Source organism: Pyrus communis, chromosome 10 (genome assembly GCF_041283825.1).
Source record: "Pyrus communis isolate YQ-2024b chromosome 10, ASM4128382v1, whole genome shotgun sequence".
In the NCBI taxonomy this organism is placed as follows: Eukaryota; Viridiplantae; Streptophyta; class Magnoliopsida; order Rosales; family Rosaceae; genus Pyrus; species Pyrus communis.
In genome coordinates this window covers 16,538,992-16,565,880 of record NC_142574.1, presented here as the reverse complement: position 1 = coordinate 16,565,880, position 26,889 = coordinate 16,538,992, and the positions used below count along the sequence as shown (strand labels likewise).

At 37.2% G+C, this 26,889-nt stretch overlaps 2 protein-coding genes and 1 pseudogene across 3 annotated transcripts; 2 read left to right on the top strand and 1 right to left on the bottom strand.

The window, feature by feature from the left end:
- Positions 1–3,857: 3,857 nt before the first annotated feature.
- LOC137729387 (receptor-like protein kinase 7) lies at positions 3,858–7,910 on the top strand. The gene is made up of 2 exons (XM_068468333.2): positions 3,858–6,929; positions 7,132–7,910. Exons 1-2 carry the CDS (start codon positions 4,364–4,366, stop codon positions 7,485–7,487), a joined length of 2,922 nt encoding a protein of 973 aa, XP_068324434.2. The 5' UTR covers positions 3,858–4,363; the 3' UTR covers positions 7,488–7,910.
- Positions 7,911–15,665: 7,755 nt separating this feature from the next.
- On the top strand, positions 15,666–19,613 carry LOC137728020 (proline iminopeptidase). The gene is made up of 11 exons (XM_068466898.2): positions 15,666–15,873; positions 15,959–16,173; positions 16,476–16,574; positions 16,662–16,772; positions 16,867–16,929; positions 17,055–17,148; positions 17,549–17,646; positions 17,745–17,846; positions 17,950–18,063; positions 18,704–18,778; positions 19,185–19,613. Exons 1-11 carry the CDS (start codon positions 15,738–15,740, stop codon positions 19,281–19,283), a joined length of 1,206 nt encoding a protein of 401 aa, XP_068322999.1. The 5' UTR covers positions 15,666–15,737; the 3' UTR covers positions 19,284–19,613.
- LOC137728226 (uncharacterized) lies at positions 19,521–23,222 on the bottom strand (annotated as a pseudogene). Its single transcript, XR_015952443.1, has 10 exons — positions 22,942–23,222; positions 22,400–22,464; positions 22,261–22,322; positions 21,216–22,151; positions 21,050–21,122; positions 20,813–20,932; positions 20,608–20,727; positions 20,425–20,520; positions 20,153–20,334; positions 19,521–20,060 (listed from the first exon to the last, which is right to left on the bottom strand). The product of XR_015952443.1 is annotated as an uncharacterized LOC137728226 (transcript).
- Between the last annotated feature and the right edge of the window lie 3,667 nt (positions 23,223–26,889).

Genomic DNA, 26,889 nt, shown 5'->3' with positions numbered 1-26,889 from the left:
AAAATTAAATAAAAATAATTTGGTGTTTATACAATTGAAAAATTGATTTTAGTTAACATCTTTTAATACAAGCCATAGTCTATTTTATATCCTTCTAAGTTGCTGGCAAAAGATTCAAACTCAAAGACATAAGAAGAAGTACATCCACTCTAACTAATATAATTTCTTTCATGTTTGCGAGTAGAGTTAAAATTAGGTGGTGACATTGACTTTGAAGTTTTATGTACATTTTTCAATCATCTATGTACAAGTGCATGATCAATTAATTATGGAATTTTTTTTAATATTTTCTTTTTTAACATTTTGTTACAAAAGTAGGGGACGGATAGAAAAACACACATCAAAAGGAAAAGGAAAAAAAAACAATTATACAATATATGACATCAAAGAGGGATGGGATCATGGGATAGATTTAAAGCATGATTTGATAAAGTCCATAATATATAAAGAGAGCTACTAAACCTACATCATTGTCTTATTTTTCCACACATGTTATAATTTCACCCATCTTAAAAAGGTAAAAAATTAAAATGTTATTTCTCTACCCACTATTATTCCCAAAATAACCTTTAATATATACATACATATAAAATTATAAAATTGTCCCTTAAAAAATATAACAAATAATATGTAAATAAAACCACTAAGGTTTGCAAATTCATATGGAAATGATAGAGGTATCCAAATTCAAAAGAATTCGACAATGACAAATTCAAAAATACGATGGGCAAATTCAAATGACCTACACACAAATTATTCTTCTACCTTTTCAATGGAAACATAATCTTCTACCTCTTCTGTAGAAACGTCATCTTCCACCTGTTCAATGAAAAAGTCATCTTCTAAGTCCATTGATATTTTTTTACTTTCTTTGAATGAAATAAGATGAAAATATGACCACCCACATCCAACTTTTATTTTTTTAAAATTAAGCAAAATAAGATAATTAGTGTCCTTATCAGTCTTTTTGCATATGAACAAACTTGTAATTAAAAAAATTTATTAAAAAATTGGTGGAAAAATAAAATATTAGGGTGGAAATAACACTACTCTGTATAAATCATGAAACTTTGTTAGACCTTTCTGTTTAATCTTTAACAAATGTGACCAAAAAGTTGTTGGTACACGGACCCACAAGTTTGGTCTTTCTTTGACTCTATGGGGTCTTGATGCTTAATTAGCTTACATTCACTGAATTAGTTACCCAATCTTCCACCTTGCTTACTCCTTAGTCAATTGACTCGACTGCTGGTGTTTTATATGGTTTCCTATTACATCATTTAGTCATTCGAATATATCTTCATAGACTATGGCTTCAATGCTATTATTCGATTCTAGTTACTCATTTTTGTATTATATAATATTACGTAATATTAAAAATAAAAGAAAAAGTTGTAAAGAAAAATCAAACTTTTGGAGAAAATTGTAGTAATGGTTCCCAACTTTAATTCTATTGGAACAATAATCCCTTAACTAAAAATTCACAATCATTGATCTCTTAACTCATCAAAACGTACAGTTATGATCATTTTTGTCAACTCCATAAGAATTCCGTCAAAATGAATTATGTTGGAAGGACTATTGCCGCAATTGGGTTAAAATATAGAGACCATTTCTCCAATTGGTTAAAGTCGAATGACCATTTCTCTAATTGAGTTAAAGTTGAGGGACCATTTCTATGATCTTTCTCATTTAGCTTTCCATACTTTTCTCCTTGATTCAGTCTTATGTGCATGACACGTGGCTCATTTTGATGTAAGTTTTAATGGAGTTGACGACAATAACCATAACTGCACGTTTTGATGAGTTAAGAGACAATTTGTCACGAATTTTTAGTGGATGAACCATTATTCCAATTGGGTTAAAGTTGTTAGACTATTTCTACAATTTCCTCAAACTTTCGTGATCTCATAGGATGCTTTTGAACAAAAAAGAAAAAATGATTAAACTAGGGTTTCAGTGTTTTATATATTAAAGTTATGTGCCGACTTAGTCTGTGTATTAGTACTCGAGTGAAAATTAGGTCCCTTAACTATTTTTTCAGAAAAGTCCTTACACTAATTAAGCTCTACTAATTATATCCCTAATATTACATTTGAAGTTATTCTATTCATATTTTTTTGTCAATTTAAGTCACATGACTTGTATGTGATACACATTGAAAGGTAGATTGGTAATTTTTCATGAGTTTAAAGACCTATTTTCTTTTCCAAAAAAGAGTGTATAAAGTTAACTTTGGAGGGTAAATTAGAAATTAGATTTGCAAACAATATGTTGGACTTGTAGGTTATCCTTTAAAATGTGTCATGTGACGTTGATGAAAAACTAGATAGAACAACTTTGAATATAATAGTAGGGATGAAAGTAGTAGTTCTTAATGAATTTACGGACTTATTTTAAGTAAACAAATAGTTTAGGAATCTAATTTTTACCTAGGTAATAATTTATGGACAAAATTGACAGTTCACCCGATATAAGATGCGAACAGAAAGAGCAAATGATGAATGGAATAGTTAATTTGGCAAATTAAGCACCTTAGTATTTGTTTTAAGTATCACGGGAGAGAGATCATAAGAGATCTGTGGTTGTTACCTTGTGAATAAACGTCTCACCCTACGTTTGTTGGTAGCTCATAATTAAGATTTATGTTGGAGATGATCGTTGATGAAAGCACGTCTTACAACCCATGAATGGTTTTAAATGGATATTAATATATCGGGCACATTAGTGTTTGAGAAATTAAGATTCAATTATGTTGACTCATAATTTGTAAAATGTGAGATTCTATCATGATACCGGCTCTATATATGGACACAAAATTGTGTAATATCGGTGTCATGCAAGTTTTATTTCTGTAAAAGAAAATAACAACTTATATAGAATTGATTTATCGCTATGTGTTGTTTTAATTCAATAATGCATGATATGTTGGAGCAATAATAGAAAATATGAAAATAACACAAGAACTCCAATAATAATAATCATAAAGAAATTCACAACATCAATTATATATGAGATTAATATAAACAACTAGAGAGAAAGTTAGAAATACTAACAAACTTAGAGATTGAGGCTTGTATAAATGCAATGTCCTAAAGACAGAATTTCGTCTCTACTCTTGTGCTTGTAGTTCGGTTGGCGTCTATCTTCTAGGATTCAACAATCTATAATCCGAAGTCAAAACACTTCAATCTTCGGATTCTGGCGAACTTTATATATTCCGAACTTGGGAAACCCCTATTTCTCAAGAGTAAAAATTAACTTTAATTTTCTATTCTTAATGATAATGGTTTCATGAGTTTATAAAGGACTCAAGTCCTTCTTGTTAAAGAAATATAACTTTTCGTCTATAAGTATACATCATTTGACAAAAAAATTCACCTAAATAACATAACTGTTCTAAGAAATATGATTAATACTATTTTTCATTCAATTATTAAAATTATATATTACAAAATTATATATTATAATATATAATTTCCAGTATGACATGTGTGCCTTTTCTAGTGAGAGAGAGAACGGCCAGCGCGAAGGTTCAAGACTTAGCTGAGCGTTAGCAAGATTCAAACCATTTGTAGTGTTTACGGTCAACACTGTATTGTCCATTTTGCGTCTACACCCGAGGAGACAAGGACTTATGCAGCCATCCACTCACAGACTTTGGAACTATAATTAATCATTGTAAACTAAATACAACTGCAATTAGCTAGCTAGGAATCCAACTCTGTCAACTTCAACTTGCTATTTAATCTTATCTGCATGTTTTTCTCTAACATCGCATGTGGAATTTTCAACAGGCCTGATTATATGAAAATGACTTATACAGAATAAATTCATCATTATGTGATATTTTTTGCATAATAATAGATTGTCACATACAAGTTTTTTTTTTCAATATGACAACACATTGTTGAATTGAAACGCCATCTAACGACAAATTTGTTTCATACAAATTGCTCACGTGATAATATGTTGTTGCATTCCTTGCAGGCTTCCAGGTAATTTACCGGGGGTGCTGACATGGCAGTTTACGTGGCAGAAAGGGGGAAGCTCAGTCAACATTACCGGGTAGTAGACCGCATTCTGTCTGTGCCTCTGTCTGTCTAAAAATCAGACATTTGATTTTCTTCTACTTTTCCTGATAAGCATGTGCATTTAATACCAACTTCAACTTACTTTACGTACCGAAATTTTCTTCCCCCGCACTCTGCTTACTAAACACGTGAATTCCCTATCAGTGTGAACATATTACCTCATATTCCAAGCGACCTTTTCCCACTCGACTTCCGACTAGCCACTTCATTCACTTCACCATAACCAAAAGCTGGCACCTCCCCCTTGGCCACCACCTCCACCGGACGTCATGTCGTTCAGGCAGAGACTCCGTCCGACGACGACAACCATCCTTCTCCCTCTGCTCTTCCTCTTCATCGCCCTGTTTTCTCCATCCACATCCGACGAGCTTCAACCGCTCTTAAACCTCAAGCAATACCTTGAAAACTCAAACCCAAGTCTTTTCACTTCTTGGGCACCACCAAATGGCGTCTGCAACTTCAGCGGCATCGTCTGCGGCTCCGACGGCCTCGTCTCCCAAATCAACCTCTCGCAGCAAAACCTTTCTGGGTTTCTTCCACTGCACGCAATCTGCTCGCTTCCATCGTTAAAAAAGCTTTCTTTGGGATCCAATGGCTTGTACGGAAGCCTCACGGACGACCTGAAAAACTGCACGAGCTTGGAGCAGTTGGATTTGGGTAAAAATTCGTTTACTGGAAAAGTTCCTGACTTGTCTGCTTTAACAAAATTAACCCTCCTGAGTCTCAATGGCAGCAGATTTTCCGGGAAATTTCCGTGGAAATCCCTGGAGAACCTGACCAGGTTAACTTTCTTGAGCCTCGGTGACAACCCTTTTGATCAAACTTCATTTCCTGAAGAAACTGTGAGGCTTGATAAGCTTTACTGGTTGTACCTCTCCAATTGCAGCATCGCCGGAAAAATCCCAGATGGAATCGGAAACCTCACTCTGCTCGAAAACCTCGAGCTTTCGGACAACCAACTGTCCGGAGAGATTCCCCAGGGAATTTCAAATCTCAGGAAGCTATGGCAGCTCGAGCTTTACAGAAACTTTCTGACCGGAAAAATACCTGTTGGATTCGGCAACCTCACAAGCCTTGTCAATTTTGATGCCTCAACTAACAAGCTTGAAGGTGGCCTCTCTGAGCTGAGGTTCTTGACAAAGCTCGAGTCTCTGCATTTGTTCGAAAACCGATTAGAAGGCGAGGTTCCGGCGGAGTTTGGGGAGTTGAAGAACCTTTCCGAGCTCTCACTTTACAGGAACAAGCTCACCGGTGCTCTTCCTCAAAAGCTCGGTTCTTGGGCGGGATTGGCTTACATTGACGTGTCGGAGAACTATCTGACTGGTGCTATACCGCCCGGAATGTGTAACAATGGGAAAATGATCGATTTTCTCCTGCTGCAGAACAATTTCACAGGTGGAATTCCTAACAGCTATGCCAATTGTAAGTCTTTGGTTCGGATTCGTGTGAGTAAAAATTCGCTTTCGGGTTCAATCCCTGCTGGATTATGGAGCTTGCCAAATGTTGTTGTCATTGATCTTTCTATGAATCAGTTTGAAGGTCCTCTGGCACCAGAAATTGGTAAGGCAAACTCTCTGTCACTATTGCTTTTAGCGAATAATCGATTTTCGGGTGAATTGCCAGATGCTTTGTCTGAAGCGACCTCATTGATCACTATTCAGATGAGTGTGAACCAATTTAGTGGGAAAATCCCAGAAACAATTGGGAGTTTGAAGAAATTAAGCAGTCTTGATTTAGACCAAAATATATTGTCTGGTACTATGCCGGAATCATTAGGCTCATGTTTCGGTATTTCTGAAATAAACCTTGCCCACAACTCTATTTCTGGCGAAATCCCATCAAGTCTTGGATCATTGCATAATCTGAATTCCTTGAACTTATCTGGAAACCGGCTTTCCAACGAAATTCCTGCTACTTTGTCGTCCCTAAAGCTCAGCCTTCTTGATCTGACAAATAACCAGTTGATTGGTCGAATCCCCGAAGCATTGTCAATTCAGGCCTTCAATGAAAGCTTTGATGGAAATCCGGGTTTGTGCAGTCAGAACTTGGAAAATGTGAGGTCTTGTCCTTTCAAGTCTGGCACTTCTAGCCGACCCCGGATATTCTTGTCCAGTTTCATTGCTTCAGTACTTGTCGTGCTTGTTTTGCTCGGTTTGTTCTTGCTCTTGAAGCTGAGGAGGAGCAATCTTGACCATCCATTGAAGAGCAATTCATGGACTATGAAGCCGTACCATGTGCTAAGCTTTACAGAGAAGGAAATCTTAGACTTGGTGAAAGCTGAGAACTTAATTGGCAAAGGAGGGTCAGGGAATGTATACAAAGTTGTATTGAGTGATGGGAAAGAACTCGCTGTAAAGCACATTTGGACCACTTCAGACTCAGGTGACAGAAAAAGCTACCGAAGCAGTGCTTCCATCTTGAAGAAGTCTAAATCGGGGTCATCAGAGTATGACTCAGAAGTGGCTACACTGAGCTCTCTGAGGCATGTGAATGTGGTGAAGCTTTACTGCAGCATATCAAGTGAGGACAGTAATCTTCTGGTTTACGAGTACTTTCCTAACGGGAGCTTATATGATCAGCTGCACACAAGTAAGAAGATGAAGATGGGGTGGGAGGTGAGGTATGAGATTGCGGTGGGGGCTGCGAGGGGGTTGGAGTATCTTCACCATGGTAGCAGTCATAGACCTGTGATACACAGGGATGTGAAGTCTAGTAATATTCTGCTGGATGGAGATTGGAAGCCACGAATTGCTGATTTTGGTCTCGCAAAGATTATGCAGGCTGGTGTAGATTGCACTCAGGTCATTGCTGGGACACTTGGGTACATAGCTCCAGGTAATTATTGACATACAACCGATGTTTTACTTTGAACTAATCTAAATTGCAGGAAGGGAGATTCGAACTTGGGTGTTGCCAATGCAGCTACACCCACATCTTCACAAATAGTTTATTTCATGAATTAGAATGTAAAACTGTAACGGGCAATTTTAGTTGACACTGAAATCTGATAAAATCTATTTTTGTTTTGGTTGTTCAGAGTATGCATATACCTGCAAGATCAATGAGAAGAGTGACGTTTATAGCTTCGGGGTGGTGTTGATGGAGTTGGTCACCGGGAAGAAGCCTGTTGAGGCTGTGTTCGGAGAGAACAATGATATTGTGAGCTGGGTATACAGCAAAATGCAGTGCGATGATAGTGTTCTTGAATTGGTGGACACGAGCATTTCTGACGATCTCAAAGAAGATGCCATCAATGTTTTGAGCATCGCAGTCCGCTGCACTGCCAAGATGCCGGTTCTAAGACCCTCCATGAGAATGGTGGTTCAAATGCTGGAAGAGGCAGAGCCTTATAAACTCACCTGCATAAGCACTGCAAAAGAAGTTGAAAAATAGCCACCAGATGGAACAGAAGTACCACAGTTGATCTACAAAAGTTAGTTCTAGCTGGGAGGTGAAATGTTGCAAGTCCAGTAGTTTGTGGCTTTTTTCTTAGAGGTATGGAAACATATAGCCCAAGGTGCCCCTCAAATAAACGCACAACAGAAGGGAAGGGGAATATAGATCAGAATACGCAATTCAAGAAGACAAGAGACTAGTTTTTTTTCTCTCTCCTCTTCTCTTTGCTGATAATTGCAGAGGAGAGGGGGTTACTCTGTAACAGTTAGGATTGCAATAATGCAACATCTTTTATACAACATTAGACAATCATGGGATTGCAATAATGCAACATCTTTGTTGACTTCAAGATTTGTATCAAAGAAGAAAACCAAGGCTATGAGTATGAAAAAAGGGCGTGACCACACGGCCATTTTCTCAGTTCGTTTTGGTCCAGCTCATATATACGGTATGCTTGGATCCACGGCGAGCCGGCACGATTATTTGCCACTACAAGTCTACAACCGAATCATTTTGATTCAAACCTAAATATCTTTGGATTGGTTTTGATTCAAACATAAGTATCTTTGGACTGGTTTTGATTCAAACCTAAGTATCTTTGGACTGGTTTGATTCGTTTGATACACTCCAACCCTGATCTCTAGTGGACACCAAACCGGTCATCACACGGATGTGTGACGAAGCCATGATATGTATGAAAACATAACTAAAGTTATCAATTAATAAAATCTACCAAAAATTTGACAGAACATCACCTAAAATAGGGAGAAGCCTAAATTAAAATACCTGCAATTACCCACATTTATTTCAAGACATCCCCCAAAGCCACACCCTCTATTATTTGCCGGCTTTTTAGCCAAAATGGTCTATGAGATTTGCTGAACTCCTCACTTTGTTCCCTGAGATTTGAAATCAATAGAAGTTGTCCCTGAGATTGTCTACCATCAATCATTTTGGTCATTCGATGAAAAATTATGTTAAATAAGAATCAAAATGACAAACTTACCCTCAATATAATGAACAAAAGGCCACAAATTTTGACAAAAATTGAGGGTATTTTTGTCATTTACCCTTATTTTATGGAGATTTTTCTGGGAATGATCAAAATGATTGATTGTCGACAAACTCAAGGACCAATTCTATTGATTTCAAATCTCAGGGACCATTTTGGCTAAAAAGCCTTATTTGCCAGAATGCAAGTTCTATTAATATAGCTGAGTAGATAACTTATTAGAGCTTTGGGAAGATGCCTCCACATCGAATATGCTCACTACACTTGCTATTTACTCCGATGACATAGTATAGACTGTCATACACTAGTCATAGCTACTGTAAACTGATTAATAAAATCATGTCATTACTGAGTAGTCTCGAAATGACAAGATGAGAATATAACTGTATAATCCTGTCATTACTGAGTAATCTCAACGTAATGACAAGCTGAGTATATATCATACACATATAAGCTAGATATGATATACACATATAAGCTAGATATCATGTCAGTAGACAAACTGAGTATGTATATCATACACGTGTAAGCTGGATGCCATGTCTGTAGACAAGCTGAATATATATCATACATGTTTAACTTGGATGTCATGTTTGTAGACAAGTAAATGTATATCACACACGTGTAAGTTGAATACCATGTCCGTAGTACGTAAAGCTGAATAATATTACCATGCACGTGTAAGCTGAAAACCATGTCCGTAGTATGAACAAGCTGAATAATATAACCACACATGTAAGCTGAATCCATGTCCATAGTATGATCAAGTTGAATAATATAACCATACACGTATAAGCTGAATACCATGTCCATATTATGGACAAATGGACAAGCTAAATAATATAACCATACACGTGTAAGCTAATGCATACGATTGTACATTAGAATGTCTAATTCTAAATTCATAAAATCTATTTTTTCTTATAAACGTAATGAATCATAATAATAATATCACGTCCCAAACTAAGAGACATGATACACTGTTTAATTTTATTTAATCTTATGGATGCATCTAACTTTCGAGTTAGATTGCCTACGTAGTCTGTGAGGGATCAAGCCAATTGTAGTTTATCCTCGGTAAGAGAAATTCAGCATAAGCTCTTTATAATCCTCAGGATAACTTCTCTGAAGTGCACGTAACCTTTACTTAGTAAACTAATCGAATACTATGAAGGTTCTAAGTACAATTTGTGTAAATAAGGACCTGTTTGGTACTCTACTTGAATTCAACTTTTTAAACTCAAAAAATAATTTTCAAGTTTTAGGCCTTAAAAACTTGTTTGGTATGACTATTTTCAAAAACTAAACTCAAGACTAACTCAAAAATATAGTCTATTCTTTAAAAACATAAAAAGTTGAGTTTTTAAAGTTTTTAAACTTAAAATCACTCATTTCTTTTCTCTCCTTCCTCCCCTCTCACTCTAAATCTATCTCTCTCCTTTTTCTTTCTCTCTCCTGTTTTTTTTTTTTACATTTTTCATCTCTCCTCCAATCCACTCTCTTCATTCTCTTAGTTCTTTTTCTCACTCATCCTCCTCTCTATCTCGTCATATCCTCTCTCTTCTTTCTTTTTCCTTCAATCATCTCTTACTTTCTTTCCTCCTTTCTCCTCTTTCTCCCTCTCTATGAAGATCATTTTGTCTACTTTAAGTCGTAAGATTTAAAAATTTTAAATTTTTTGTAGTCTTAAAGAAAATTGTTTTCAAGAAATGTTCTTAAGAAATGTTTTGAAAAATGATAAAAAAATTTCAAATAAGATACCAAAAAGGCTCTAAGGTTCTGCTGGAGTTTTTGCCCAGGAGAAGCTGAAAACAGAGTTATAGAGTCATAGAGTTTTTAGAATTAATTTGTCTATATATGAAAATATTTTCAGACAATGTTAAAAGGGATTGCCAGCCGCACCCAAACATGGTATCAAATGCATAAAGAGAAAAATCCAAGTGATGGATTAGAAAGTGGGCCTCTCATATTTTACGTAATCTGAACGATCATATTTGAAATAATGAATATATGCATTCAATCATTTTAGAAAAGTCATTGTTCATAAGGGAAAGTGAAGTATTTGGTATTCAAGATATTGTAATCAAAACTTAGAACAATAACCCAGCAATAAGTCGTATAATTTAATCAAAACATGGATGGAAATATAGAATCTTGTGGTGCAAAACCTAACCTGTTCTTCACAGAAATGAACAAGGGTGATGCTAAGGAGAAACTTTGTTACTGTTGGGAAAAAAAAATATAAACTCTAGTTATCGTTTTAACAAGTTTTTTAATAAAGATCTCGATGTTACCTGAAGTTGTTCGGGCGAAGATTTCTCTGAAGAAGAATTTGTGGACCTCAGCACAACTCTCCAAGGGATTGGCGCTTTGGATGTGTAGTCGGGCTCTTACTTGTTGATATGCTACAAGAAGAGGACAAAGTTAGCTCTGAAAGGTGCCTTTGTGGGGCCTTAGATGTAGGCTTGAGGCTCGCAATCAAAACTAACTGAGTGCTAGGCGTGCCACTGCTATCTCAGTATAGCAAATGTAGAACAAGTGTGTTTTAAGTCGATTAGTTGCGCCCCAAGTTACTTGGACTTCTTGTTATCAAAGGATTGTCGTGGATGGGTTAAGTCCACATTAAGTTCTTTTTCTTGCCTTGTAAACAAGGACTTTTAGTTTATAGTGTTGTATGTTCGAATAAGGGGAGTCCAAATCCCCTTAAGTCATTTACTTGGTTCTTGATCGATTTTAATGATATCATATCCATTAAACTAATCAGATCCAGATGCAAGTAGAACTCTTAAAGTAGGAAAACTGATGCAAATGACTTGAATACATACTTGAGAATGCATTAAGTAATAGATCTACAAGTTTAGAAAACAAACAAAGAGTTTCAGGCAAGATTTCACCTTGTCTGCCAAGGTTAAACTTCAAGCGAGCACTTCTCTTTGAATTAATAGGGGTTTATATGCTAAAAAGAGATGGATGGTAAACAAGTTTACATAAGGGAATCAATACTACGCCACTAGGGGAGATAGCAGAGCTTTAAACTAGACAAAAGATGGCTTTTGTAGGGAATAATCCTAAAAAGGACCGAGATCTGGGCTGATTACAGCTTTTGGATGCAAATCTGGCTTGAGAGCAGAGTTTGTATATTTGTTTGTTTGATTGGTTGAGTGTCCTTGTCTTTGGGGCCTCTTCTTCCTTTTATAGGAAAATTAGCCCGACTACTGTAATTTTGTTCTTGCCTGAAAGCATCTGAAGGGTAGTGAGTCATCAGCATTTTACTTGGAATGCCACTGAAAAGTGTTCTTTGGCTGGTAGTAGGTTAGTCTTCATCAATTGTCACTTCAATGGTAAACAAGTGGCTTATATTTGGCTGAGAAGGCTTCAATTTGCCTTTGGGCTTGGTGATGGGCTTTAGGTAAGTTTCCTTTAATTAGGCACTCTTGGGCTTTCCTTTATTTAAACCCAACATTTAAATATTAACCCAAACAGAAGTAGCCATAATGATATCTTTTACACGTTAAGACTTAATGTTCCAAAGTTGATAGAACCCTAGTGCAGAGAACTTTTATTTGCGAGTAGAGAATCCTTTTATAGGCATAACCTTCACCAACTTCCATCTATCATGGAGTGTTGGTTTTCAGCCGTTAAGAGTAGTTTCATCAAGAAGTGGATCAAAAGTAATTTCCCATGCATGAGTAGTTTACAACTCATATCAGTTTGTACCAAAGGCAACTGCATTTCATCCTTATCAATGATACGTAAGTCCAATTAGGTTATTTGCGACTTAGTATTAAGGTCTAGTGGTATTCCTCTTCACTTGTAAGTGAGAGGTCTTATGTTCGATTTTCGTCGAAGGCAAATTTGAAACTTATTTTTACTAGCCCATTGTGAGGCTTAGCCCACTTGCCCACCCCCTTAGATAAGGTAGATAATATCGTTTGTTAAAGAAAAAAAAGTCCAATTAGGTTATAACTTGCATTCTCCCACTTGAACGTAAACTAATTATTATATTGAAATGTCATGCCAATTACATCATTGATTCCTTATTGATCACATTTGTTGGAGTAAGTGTAGAAATATAGAGAATAAACTGAAGAATGACTTTGAGGTACGACTTGAATCGTTTTCTTAAAGTATTATTTGCCCATACTCGAATGAATTTGTTAAAGGGTTCTTGCCATATCACTTTCAAGATACAACAAAGTATGAAATATTTGTTTAGCAAAACCGAATTTTATTCCCTTAGAAATAACTAGAAAGAAATTGTATGAATGTGATGGAGAAAGAAGAGAGAGCAAGGAAATTGTGTAGACAACAAATTACTGAATGAATTAATCTTCTCTTCTTGTCATATTGGTTCAAAGAGGTCATGTCTATTTGAACATATATAAAGCATTATCCAAAAGGCATTTCATCATGAGGCTACAATTTAATGTTTTTTTATATTTTCAAAAGTAAACCAGCCTCGTTTTGAGTAAAAAATATATAACAAAAAAATTGGGACCGTACGATCTTTGATGAATGGTTGTTATTAATTGATCCCCGGGATCCCCAGTGAGGAGACCCAGATATGATCTAATTCCAGGAGAAGGAATACACTTGTTGACAATAAATCATGTCTTTTCAAGAAACATGAAAAAAAATGCAGTGTTTAATTTGAAGCGATAGTTTTAATTTATTCCTTATTCTTCTTTGGAGTATATGGAAAGAAAGGAACTCCTTTTTGTGGCAAGGCAAGGCACTTGAACCGACGGAACTAATTTTCCGGGCAATTAGTTGGATGAAAGAATTCCAACATTGGAATGGGAAAAATGAAAAATGCAGTTGTAAAGTTTCTCAATAATGGACGAAGCCGGGAGAAGGATGGTACTAGTGTAATTTTGATGCAGCTTGGGATGAAAATAGAAGTATTGGTGGCATTGGGGTGGTGATTTGGAATGATAGGGGTGATTTTGTGGCGGCCTTGGCAAAGAGGCATGATGCTAATCCTTCCCCTCTGCTGGTTGAGACTATGGCAACTAGGGATGCTGCTTGGTTGGTCAAGGAGAAGCAACTACATGCCTTGGTTTTCAAAAGGGATGTTTTACTTGTTCTGGCAGCTCTTCAACATGATGGTCAACATGATCTCTCATCGTTCGGAAATATTCTAAATGATACTCGCTCGATGATTCAGGCATTGCCCCAATGGAAAGTTGGTTTTAACGGTAGGGAGACGAATAGAGTGGCGCACAGATTAGCACAAATGAGTCTGAGTTGTGATAATCCTATTCTTTGGCTTGAAGAACCTCTTGATGTAATTGTGAATCTTCTCTTTGATGATAGTAATTCCTAATTTGTTTGGTGAGGAACACTCTCTTTTTCCTTTTGACTAGGTTGAAAATTCCGACAAGGTTTTATTGAGGCTCATTGTTTGCACCTTGTCCTCATTGATTGTACGTATTTCTATTGTTAATGAATATTGTACCTTTTCTCAAAAAAAAAAAAAAAAAAAAAATTGAAGAGATGATTGTTGTGCAATAACCCAACTCTATTCTCTCCCAATACAAAATGCACGCATATACATATACAAATAATAAATATATATATATTCTTGAAATATTCAACAACATTGAGTTTCATGTTACTAGCATCCTCACATCTATGAGAATTAGTTCAAATCTCAAACTCCAGAAAATCAATTGCAGTTGATGGCACATGCACTCTAAAATTACAGACATTCAAGTCTAACCTGTATGATGTTATTTTTCAGAATTTAATGAATTCAACATTCATTCATTCCATAAACCAATACAGTTTATCTTATGGATTATATTTGAGCAAGAGTAATGCTAGGGACACTAAATTTGTAGATTAAATTTTAGAAACTAAAAGACATGGAAGTTAATGATTGGTTTATTACGTAAGCGTTGATAAACGTGCTTATTCCTACTGGTGACACATCATTTAGTTTGCAAATTTAATATCCCTAACATTACTCTTTGAACAATCACGACTCACTTACTGGATAGTAACCCATGAATTACTCATGTCAAGCTGTCATAACATAAGTTTTGCAACTTAAAATAATCATTGAGATTAAGTAGTGCAAAGAGATAAGCATTAGAGGGAGGTGGGAGGATTCACTCTTGTTATGCCGAAGGAAAGGCAGCTCGGAGATTAGCAGAGGTTATGGAATCAACTCTCACTTGGCACGAGACACCATACACTACACAGAAGAACACTAAATTGTATCTAACTGTCCTAGTGTCATCAATGGGCTGTGTCCTCGGCTTGGAGCTTTCTTCACCAGTTCCCATAACCTCTTACTTTCCATCTTTTCCTCTCCTAGTGGCTTGGCTTGGTCTCACTCCCTTCTTATAAGGTCTATGGCCCCTTTACAGAAACTCTATCATTGTCAGCGAACTCCAAGGACTCGTGTATTCCTATCCTTGTGACATGTGTTTTTAACACTCCCATTGACATGTTCTTTCCGCTTTTGCCCACGCGTTCATATTGAGGAACAATACGAGAATGTATTATGCTAAAAATTCATAAGTGCCACGACAAAATAGTCAATAAAAGTCAATACTTTCTCTCTAGGGATATTTTGGTAATTTCACACTTTCAGAGATTAAAATATTCTAAATTTAAGGACAGGTCATAACACGTTTTGTTAAAAAATCGTTTTGTTCAAATTGAACTAAATTGTGTATGTGCATTAATCGTTGATTGTTTTAGAGTGAAATTGAACCGAATTGACTTTTGCCTAACCCATATTGTTAATGCAACGCAATAACAATATGTCAAAGAAAACATAGCACATAAAGAGGCATGAAACCACTTTTTTTTTTTTCTTCTGAACAAACAATTTTATCTATACTAAGGGGAGGAGATGAGGTTTGCATCATAATAGACTAACAATAATGTGGTTCGAATTCGTCTTTGATGAGAATTGAACCTAAAACCTCACTTACAAATAAAGATAAATATCAACAGACTGTAATACTAAGTGGCTAAAACTAAAAAGAATGTCACATATTAGGTGAATAACAATGCTCTTTTTTTCTTTTTCTTTTTCATTTTTTTCTTTTTAATTTGGATTCCCTTCTCCTAATTTTGTTTTTATTCTAATTCACCTCCACTAATTTTGTTTTTATCCTAATTCCCTTCCACTAATTTTGTTTTGATTCTGATTCCCTTCCACTAACTTGGAATCCGAATTCCGAATACCCAAACGCCCCCCACAAAAACTTGAAAAGAAAATGATCGGATTGGGCACCTCCTTGGGAAAAGCGTTAAGTCCCGATTCCTATTTTTTGCCCTCCCTCCCCCTCACTCCCACCACCATCTCCACCTTCTCACTTTCCTCTCTCTCCTTCTCCTCCAACAACCTCACTGGTCTCTCTCTCTCTCTCTCCCTCTCTCTCTCTCTCTCTCAAACTCCAAATTTGGCAGGAAACTGACGGCGTGTTTGTGAAAGCAGGGAAGAGGAATTCCCGGAATTCAGTTTTGCGCCGGCAGAGTGCGGGCTTCGAGAGCGAGCCGGAACTAACGAGCGATTCGATGGAATCGGATAAGGAACTTCCCGAGTTTAACCGGAACCTGTATCCGAATATCGAGCCCTACAGTTCCGGGTTTCTTAAGGTTTCCGATATTCACACAATCTATTGGGAGCAGTCTGGAAATCCCGACGGCCATGTGAGTTGCGATTCTTCGTCCAAATAAACGACGTAGATTTGAGATTGTTGTTCGAATTTGTAGTTTTTTTCGGATACAAATTTGAAGTTTTTCAGTTTTGTTCACTAGAGTCTGATTCTTCAGTTATCTGAGATTTCAAATTCTGTATTTTTAGAAAACGGGGATTTTTGAATCCTCGGAAAGTATTAGGATTTGGAAATGAACTCTGCTGGAGAAGGCGGCTTTGTGTCGAAAATACCATATTAACCGTGTTGGGTTGGGTTACTGGTCTTTGGTTTAAAATCTTGTGAATTATCCTGCAGCCTGTAGTTTTTCTTCATGGAGGTCCAGGAGGAGGAACTTCACCAAGTAATCGAAAATTCTTCGATCCTGAGTTTTACCGGATCATTCTATTTGATCAGGTTGCTAATTCAACCTTTATGATTAGTTATTAGATGCATTTTAGTTCGTCCTACATTTGATATCTGAAATTATTTCGTTATTACTAGAGGGGTGCGGGGCAAAGTACCCCACATGCTTGCTTGGTTGAAAACACGACATGGGATCTCATTAGTGACATTGAAAAGCTCAGGGAACACTTAGAAATTCCAGAATGGCAGGTCAGTAGGTTGTTTATAGCTTTCGATAAAGAAAAAGCATGCTTCTTTCATATTTCCGATTCTAAATTCATAGGATTTTGGTTATTTCATCCAGGTTTTTGGTGGGTCATGGGGGAGCACACTTGCCCTTGCATATAGCCAATCGCACCCTGACAAGGTGCATAGTTTTGTTGATTTACATTTCTTTTGTTGGGATTCCGATTCTCTTGATACAGGTCATCTGCACTTTTTAATTCTCTACTATATGATACAACTTTTGACTATTCCGTCATGCTTGTATAGGTTACCGGAATTGTTCTTAGAGGGATTTTTCTTTTAAGAAAGAAGGAGATTGATTGGTTTTATGAGGGTGGTGCTGCTGTCATATACCCAGATGGTATGCTACAATTCATTTGTGTTGGCATGAACCATATAATCTACCTTATGGATTGCTCCCCTAAATTCTTATAATTTTCAAGTACATGTTCATAGTTTCTCAGAACCTTTTAGCACTGAACGATTACTGCACTATTCTTACAATTGCATTAAACATATAAGAAGTGCAATGTGGAATTTCCATTATTAACAAAGGGTTGTTCAAGGCTTGCATTTCTGATGTAGTGATGTTAGAAGTTGATAGAACTCGTAAATGATTCCTAGTTATAGAAATCATCAACAAAGAAGGATTCTTTTTTTTTTTTCCCCTAGTAAATATGCTTGATAATTTCATGTCTACTATTTGGCATATTGATTAGTTTTATAGTGACTGATTGCTTCTGATATTTTCAAATATCCAGCGTGGGAGCCATTTAGAGATCTTATTCCAGAAAATGAAAGAGGATGTTTTCTCGATGCCTACAAAAAGAGATTGAACTCCGATGACCAAGAAATACAAGTAAGACTTACCTCGCTTTGGGCATATGCCGTCTTTCTTAAATAATGTTTTAAGGTCATCTTATTGAAAGGACCATGCTGGCTTTGGGCATTTCGTAGTATGCAGCTGCTAGAGCATGGACCATGTGGGAAATGATGACTGCCCATCTTCTTCCAAATAATGAGAACATCAAGAGAGGGGAGGATGATAAGTTTTCATTGGTACGTTGATTTACTGATTAGTATAGAAGATCTTGCATAATTTATTCACTGATGACTGAAATTCTCTTTTGACGCACACTGATATTTGATTTCCTGTCTCCAGGCCTTCGCAAGGATTGAAAATCATTACTTCGTGAACAAAGGATTTTTCCCTTCAGATGGATTCCTGTTGGATAACATTGATAAGATACGGCATATAAAAACAATGATCGTACAGGTAGGCATTTTATTATTTCTCAAACTGTCAAGGACATGCTCTGATTGGAACAGAAAACATTCAATCTTTTCAGATTGGGCTTTTGATATTTGGGGATGTAATGATTTATCATATGTTGTTCCCCTGTCATATTTTTGGTTTAGGAATCAGTTAAAGTTTTATAAGTACCATATCTAAGACATCGGTTTAAATGGAAAGTATAGTACCATTGCTTGCTTCCCTTTGCTTATGCATTTAGTTTGTGTATAATGCTTGCACATCATGCCTTGAGAGATGAATTATTTCTTTATTTCATTTTTGTTTGTACTTTCCTTGTTGTGACCATCTAGTTCTCTCCCCCTGTAATTTTATTGTTTCCAGCAATAAAATTTGTTTCGTTTCGAAAGAAAAATAAATAATACTTAGGGTTTATAGAGTAATAGCAAGTTAGCAACTGAGATTTGATATTGTATGAAATTTTGATATTTTACTTTATAGTTATTTGATGCAAATTTTCCCCATTAGTACGATAAATGTGTTCCAACAGAATCTGCATATCAAGTACAGTTAGTCCTTTGAAACATATGTGCTTATGTATGCCCTTCATTGTAAATGTAGTATCACTTGTGAGTTGAAAGAACTATAACAATTGACTTTACAGGGAAGATATGATATGTGCTGCCCCATGATGTCAGCTTGGGATCTTCATAAAGCATGGCCGGAAGCTGATCTCAAAGTATGTCGGCCATTCATTTTTCTGTAAAATGGTTTCAGGTTAATATCCTAAAGATGTTGACTTTTTTCAAAGCGAGCGGAAAAATAGTGTAGCTGCGAGCCAAATCCATGGATAGGTCTCATCATTTACTAACAAAGCCAGTGTATTTTACATAGAAAGGGTTATTCAAGAAATATTTTATTAACTGTATTGCATATTGTCCCGTATCATGAGTACTGTTATGCACTCGACTGAATTGCTGTAGTCTTAGTTCCATTTTTCTTCTATAGATGATGAAGTTACTGAACCGTTTCGCTCGTAACAGGGTATCATGAGTACTGTAATGCACTCGACTGAATTGCTGTAGTCTTAGTTCCATTTTTCTTCTATACATGATGAAGTTACTGAACCGTTTCGCTCGTAACAGGTTGTTCAAGATGCTGGGCATTCTGCTAATGAACCAGGAATAGCTGCAGAACTTGTGGCTGCAAATGAGAAGCTGAAGCACATGAAGAAAGGACAATAGAAAGAGAAAGACGAGAATGCATACCAAAGAATAAGCAGCGGCCTTCCCGTTTGGCGGGCGCAGTTGGTTCCAGATGAATGCACATAATTGCATGGGTATTTGGACTATTGTATCAAACTGTGTAATGTTCCCCTTTGAGGATTCGGCTTTCCAATACCCTGAAACCCGGAGGTGCGGAATTGGATGGGGGCCGTGAAGTATATAAACATTCTACTGATTAGTACTGGACGTTGGAAAGGATATCAATCATTTCTCTTCTATTTCAAGAAAATTTAGTGCCAACAAATAATGAAGAAAGACAAGTTCCTCGTACCGTCGAGGTTCCCTAAATATTGCATGTTTCCTTTGAATGACTAGATACAATTCAAGCCTCTAATGTTCAATACACCCTTTTGCTTTCATTTGCTTCCAAGGAAATAAACAATTCCCGCAACCAAATACAATTCAATGATATTATTGAACAAACAAGGTATCACACAACAAAACAAGCTTAATTTTATTGTTCATCCAAAGAGTCGTTTTCCTTGTGCAGCCCTGCGCAGGTCTTTGGTACATGGATGTTGTGAAAATATGGCTTTTTGGGAACAGTTGTAGGCCTTCGTCCCCTTGACAAATGACCTGGAAGGGGAAGAAGCGGAACCTTTGGTTGCCGGAGAAGCACTGCATGGTGCTACAGCTTTCTTGGGTCTTATCTTTCTTGAAGAAGTTTCCTTTATTACACTAAGCTGACAAGGTGTCCTGGAGGAAACCACTGCCTTCTTTCTACTTGAATCTACCCTGCAAAAGAGAAGGCTAGTACGATTAAGTTTTGATGAACACACATCCTTTGTCATTTGAGATGATAAATGACAAAAGAAATCAATACTCACCCTCTCCGTGTCACAGATCTTTGCTGCACCTTTGGAGATTTAGTCCTTTCCTTTGATTTGTGCTCTCTCTCAGGGCTGGCCTTTTCGTATGTAGAAACTTTACGTCTTAGTGGAGTAACCACAGATGCTTTTCGTTCAAAGTCTACTTTTGGGGTCTTCAAACAAGTAGCTCCCTTCATTCCCTGCATAAATTAGACGAGCTTGGTCAGACCTCTACGCACGGAACCTTCAAGAGTGTGCTATTTCTATCTTCCCTACGACAACTAACTTACATTTTCTTTCAGTCGTGTTCTTCTGTCTAATCTCTTTTCACAGCGTCCCTGGGTATCATTTTCGCGTCCACTTTGTCCAAGGCAATTTTTAGTTATCTGATCAGGAACGAAAAATACATTAGCCTTGAGCTTTACTCATGACATGATAAAAAGGGGTAATCGAAAGTTCAATTACGGACTTACCTGTATCACATTCTGATGTTTGCTTGTGGACTTTGCCCCTGGAGTCCCGACTAATGTGATATCCTTCAGTGGTGCATGAACTTTTTTCTCCGAAGTTGCTTCCTTAAGCATCCCTCTTTCCTAAAAAGAACCCAAAACATTTCAAATAAAGCGTCAACGTTATTCCTGTTTATTAAAGAAACTGGTCACAACAGGTTTCACATACATTGGTTCTAAACCTAAAAGGCTTGGGATTTGTAGACTTCAGTTTCCTATACTTCACCCCTTGAGCATTGCTGGCAGCAGATGTGGAGCTTTCTTTCGGAATCTTATCTGCTTGATTGACCTGCATCATTGTTCAAATGTTAACAGGCATAAAAAACCATGAGGGAGGAATGAATAAACATACACACTTCGAAGATATGATTTTCTCGTATATTTTCAGGGGGTTATAAGAAGCAACCTTTTGTGACTTTTTTGAAGCATCATGCTTGCCGAGATTTATCCTTGTGGAATAATCATTGATATTCAGTCCTCTGCATCAAATGTCAAAATTTCATTACAATGGTGTTCTACGAAAAAGAATATTTGTAGAAAAACGAATGGTAAAGATGTACTAGTACACGCACCTGTTCTCATCAGAGGCTGTATTATTTTCTTTATCATCATCGTCGTCAACTTGTTCAAGGGTGCTCCTCTTCTCTGATCTTAACTTTGTTTTCTCTTCATAACCGTTTCCATTATTGGCATTTTCCTTATTGTAATTCTCTTTCGAATCCCTCTCTTCAGAACCCGACAAGGAGGTAGTATCACCGTTCAAGGTCTCGGATAGGATTTCAACTTGATTCTCACCATTCAGTCTTCCACTCTGAGAAGTGGCTGACATGGAGAACCCTTCCAATGCGCCTTCCCTTGATTTTTTATTAACTTCCATGTCACTGGAATCATTATCATCAACCTCTTCACGAGGCACAGGATCACAATGTTGTCTCAAGTCTTTTTCCATGTTCTTTCTCTTCAAGGTTTTGGCTTCCTGGCCCTTGCAATTATTAGAACGCAAAGAATCAAAAACCCGGCTTTTGACTTCGCGCCCTCTAAACTGTTTTCTTGAGGTATCTAAGGGCAACAGCTTGTTATACCCCAAAACATGTTTCTTCCCACTTGTGATCTCAAGTTTCTTCATAGCTGAACAAATTTTTCCCACAGGACTACTCCGCTCCATTGAAGCCTTGGTTCTTGCTGGCTTCTTCGGAGAGTGAAAGACCAGAGCTTTGGCTACTGGCCGACTATTCTTTGGGACCACAATGTTCTTCAGTTTTGGGTTCCTAACACTTCGAAATGTTTCTGAATTTGAGACGGGCTTCCGATTTCTTGGTGTAGTGAGAGCCTTGGACACAGCAGTCGGTTGCTTTGCTTTAACATTTGGTGTTGCACAGATCTTATGAAGAGGTTTTCTGGCTCTATTTTCGGCATCAGCCATCTTATGAGAGAAGGAAGGAATCAGGGCCAACCTTGATACTCTAGGCTTGGAAGATTTTGCAGGAGCTGTAAGTGGGCATTTCAAACTAGAACATAGCAAACAAAAGGAGCATGGAATTGTTATAAGACCCATCACAAAAGCAGGAAAAGGAATTGTAATTTGACCAACTGAGAGCTTTTCTTTTGCCAATATACCTTGGTGCTTTTCTGGCCAATGCTTTTCTAAGTTTCACATTAGGACTTCTTGCTGCCATAACCTGCAAACCTCCAATACTTTAGTAAAGTGAACTAATGTGATTCCAATTCAGACAAAATCTGGAACTTATAATCGCACCCGAAGAACGAAGTTCCTGTAAATTGCTTCAGAGTCCAATTCTTCTTCATGCTTCTGATCACATCCTACAAAACAAACACCAACATACTCAAAATTTATTACCACAAAAATGGCGGGTTTTATACCAATACCAACTGGATCAACCCATCAAAGTATGAAACTCAAATTAATGATCTTTAAGTCACCTAATTTAATGCTTTATCCCCTCAATTTTCTCACATCCAAACAGAGAGCTCCACTCAAATTAATTATCTTTGAGTTGATTTTATTCATTTCCTAAAAACCCATCACCTAATTTAGTAATTTGTCCCCTCAATTTTTCTCAGCAACCAAACAGAGAGCTCCAAATCAAACAAATCAGAGTAGAAATTAAAATCAAAACAGACTAAAAGCTAAAATCCACACTCAGTCAATCACAAAAACGAATTTCATCTTCAAGCTAAAAAATCTTCAAAATTTGAAACCAAAAGAGCTTTTTCTGATTACTGAAAACAAAGGGAAGAAATAAAACTGATGGGATACTGGGTTAGATTGAAACGAACCGACTCGCATGCAGAACCAGTACCGGTCGTCTGGTCGGTGCGGGTCGGAATCGGTAAAATCAACGAACTTGGGGGCCTCGATCTTCTCGTAGAACTCGTCCCCGCCTTCGTGGCCGCTTTCAATCCCCACACTCTGAGTTTCTTCTTCCATTTCCGCAGAGCGAACGAGAGAGGGATAGAGGTGGAGTGTGTGGTTGCGTGAGCGGCAGCGGAAGCGAGATTTGGTCAGAGAAGGAGGGTTTGAAGAGTGAAGGAGTCGTTAAGTTCTAAATTTGGCTCTCTGTAAGTAGCCGTTGGGGAAAGGTTCTGATTTTCGGACAATGAGGTCACTGAAACGGTCTCTCAGGGGTGGTTTAGTCATTTGGTCTTCCTGCCGCCAACCATCGGATCTACCAACGGGTTTGCCAGTTTTGACGGTTAGTCTACAGTATTGCACGGACGATGATTTTGTAATGCAATTCGTTCATGTACGGGTGTTTTCCAATTTTTGTTTCAAAATTTCGGAATCAGATCGGATTGGATCACAATTTTTAAATTGAAAATTTTTAGCATATTCAGAAATTTTATAATTGGAGTAATTTCGGAAATTTGAGATATTTTTTTTTTAAAATTTTTTGAATATTCTCTAACTTTATCGTACATACAATGTATTGTTCTTTGTTAATATTTGGTATATGTCTATGTATGATTTCAATTAATTTTGTGGTAGACTAATACTATATGTTTATCCTTTTTAATATATAAGTGTGTGTTTAATATAAAAACAATGAACAAAATGTATCAAAATTAACAATAAAATAAAAAAAAATTGATTACAAAATATATAGTTCAAGTAAATAACTATAAACAATCGTAATATTTCAGAACACTCAAAAAAAATTCATATTCGAAATTCTCAAAATCTCTAAATGCATTCCAAATTATATTCCAATTTTTTGACAAACATTTAGATTAAGAATTTTCGGTTTCAGATTCAAAAAATTTACTATTGGAATCGGGTGTATCGTTCCAACTTGAACCCCTACGTGCACCATTAACAACCTACCTTGACACAGTAATAGGACATCCACAAGGCAGACACCAACTTTATTACAATATTGGCAATGTAATTATGTGTTATTACATGCCACTTAATACATTTAAAATTCGTGAATACTTCAATGTTATTCTTCTCAGGATTAATTACACCAACATTCCCCAAACTTTTTTGAGTTTTCACAAAACTCCCCCATATTTGAAACACTACACACCCATTCACGTTTTAATTCACTCTCACAAATACCCGTCGACCAAAAATTCGCATATAAAAAGGCAAATCTATGTTTTTGTTGCCATTACTTTTGTTGCAAGGTGCTGATCCTAAGCATATCTCAGATTGAGGCGTGACATATATAGTTTAACATCACATTTTTTTCTAAAAAACAATAAGATTTTTTCCTCGAACACTTGTGCAGTAGTAGATCCACAATTTTGAATTCCAAAGGATCCCAATGTAAAAGAGTCAGGCTTTCTTTAAATGAAAATATCATACAGTGCTCAAATTTTATTTTCTTTTTTAAGTGAGGCATTTTCTCAAGCACTTGGGTTTACATGTAGTCATCTGATGAGCCGGTTTGGACATTTGGCCATAGATGCTGACAAATTATGAACGAGCCTGTTTACATATGCCAACAACTTCTGAGCGAGTATGTCGATAAATGTTGATCAAACCCTATTGAATTTGTTTGACGCGTACTCTTAAGTGCTTTTGACACGTCCGACCAAAATTTGCCGAGTAGACATTTCATCCAATACTCAAAGCCATAATAGACACTCGAAGGATTCCTAAAGATCCTTCCTAGGTATTAATTTTCGGCATCTGGTGTCCAATTGGTTCCGAAATCATTTGGTCCCTTTGATAGATCAGCCCGTACACGTGTAAGTAAAAAATAAAACAACCTCTAATCAAGTAAAAAGTAACTATTACGTGGTTTATAGCATAACTGATAACTTACTCTATATCGTATTGTTGATCCTAAAAACTACCAAGCTTACGTGGCGATTAGGCTGAGTAATTAATAAGCTAACTACGTCATTTGGTGGTGTGCGGGCGTGCCACTCGTCAACCGAGCTCGGTCGGGGAGTAAAATATGTTAATGTAGCATGGGCGCACTGCTAACTTCTCGATCTTACGATTGCGACCGAGGAAGGAATACGTATCAACCTTCGAGTTCTAAAGCCTGAAGACAAGGCTGCTAGGTCTGCGAAGTTCAATATTAGATTCAGCTTTCAATATGTCGCATGTAGTAACCTGGTAACACTTCACTTCACCGAGAAGGCTGATGAGATGACCTCTATCAACAAGGATTCGAAAATACCGGGACTTAGATAGGTAATCAGTCAGTCGGGAAGCAGTGCTGTTTATCCAAATTGAAGGTGCTCTTTGATCGGCTGATTCTACGACTCTAGTGCTGTTTATCCAAACTGAAGATGTCGCCGGTTGCCTTCACAGTGCCGTTTATCCAAACTGAAGATGTGTTGGCGAAAGAAAAAGAAAATAAAGATTCAAGGTTGTTGAGAGGTTTCACGTAGAGCGAGAGTTTGCACATGGTAATTTTGTGTGTAGAATTGGAGGGGAGCTTGAATGATGCACTCCCTTCTCTATGTATAGCAACGAACCTACTCTTAGCCAAACCAAAGATGTACTCGAACTAGAACTCCCAAATCCAATCTGATTAGGATTCGGCCAATCCTAGTTTTAATAAGTTTCTGAACCAAGCTTTATAATGAACCAGATTCATTTCCTAATTCTTAGCGGCTTCAGCCTCGAGACCTCTTGTTGTACCGAGATTCGACCACTTCGCCTTTATCCAAATTAATCCTCATTTCGATAGAACTCAGCCAAAATGATTAGACAGCCTACGGTGGCTGGATGGCCCACAACACTTCTAGGAGATTACTAGGCCGAGACAACTCTAAACTCGGCCCAAAATATTATTTTGGGCCCAAACATTACTCTTTCACTTTTGAGGTCTTCGGCCTGCAAATCTTGGCCAAGCTCTGACATTGAATAAGCGAAATCATCCCTTAGCGTATCACTAAAGGACACCGAGAAACCTTGAATTTCTCAACCACTGAGGTGCATTTATGGAGCATGATTGCACGATTTTAATCATATCAGACCCTTCTACCACGTGGCATCTTCTTGGCATGTTTGTCCCCTAATAATGACACCCGAGGCATGCGACCACTCAAACGTCGTTTCACCATAAACTCACCATTATATGTAAACATGCATCCTTGATTCACAAACTTTTCGGCCTCTTTATCTGGATCCTCTGAATATTCGTCATGATTACATAATTTCGCAGTCGAATCTACCCCTAGCTCTTTCAAAATAAAACTGTTGATCTTTTTCCTTAATGCCTATAAATACCCAATTTTCTTCATTCAAACTTTTACGCTTTCAAAACTCTCAAATATCTTTGCCATTTGCTCTCTAAATCCAGAAAAGAAACCTGTTCAAAACCTAGAACACCTCTATTCTTCGATGGCCGCCAATGCTTTCATCACCAAGTTGGTCGAGGAATGCAATAAGTGTCAGAACATCATGTATCGAAACACTATCAAAACTATCCGATTTGAGGATGAGCCAAACGCTTCCCATCAAACCATCGGCCCACTGTTCAAGGATAATGTTCCAGAAGCCACCACCGAAATGCTTAAGGAACATTGCCTGAAGCCTTTGTTCCAAGGGTATGATTGGCCAAAATGGGAATTGGCCAAACCCCAAGGTGTTAGGCCCTCGACCACTGTGACTTGGGCTACCTGGGTCACTCGGATAAAGCCATTCTTCAGTAACGAGTGGAGATCTCTTCGCATTTTTAACGCCATCAAATTCTCAACCATTGATATAAGCCTAGATCGAGAACTCGTGATGGTTGCCCTAAGCTTCTGGTTCTCGGCCAC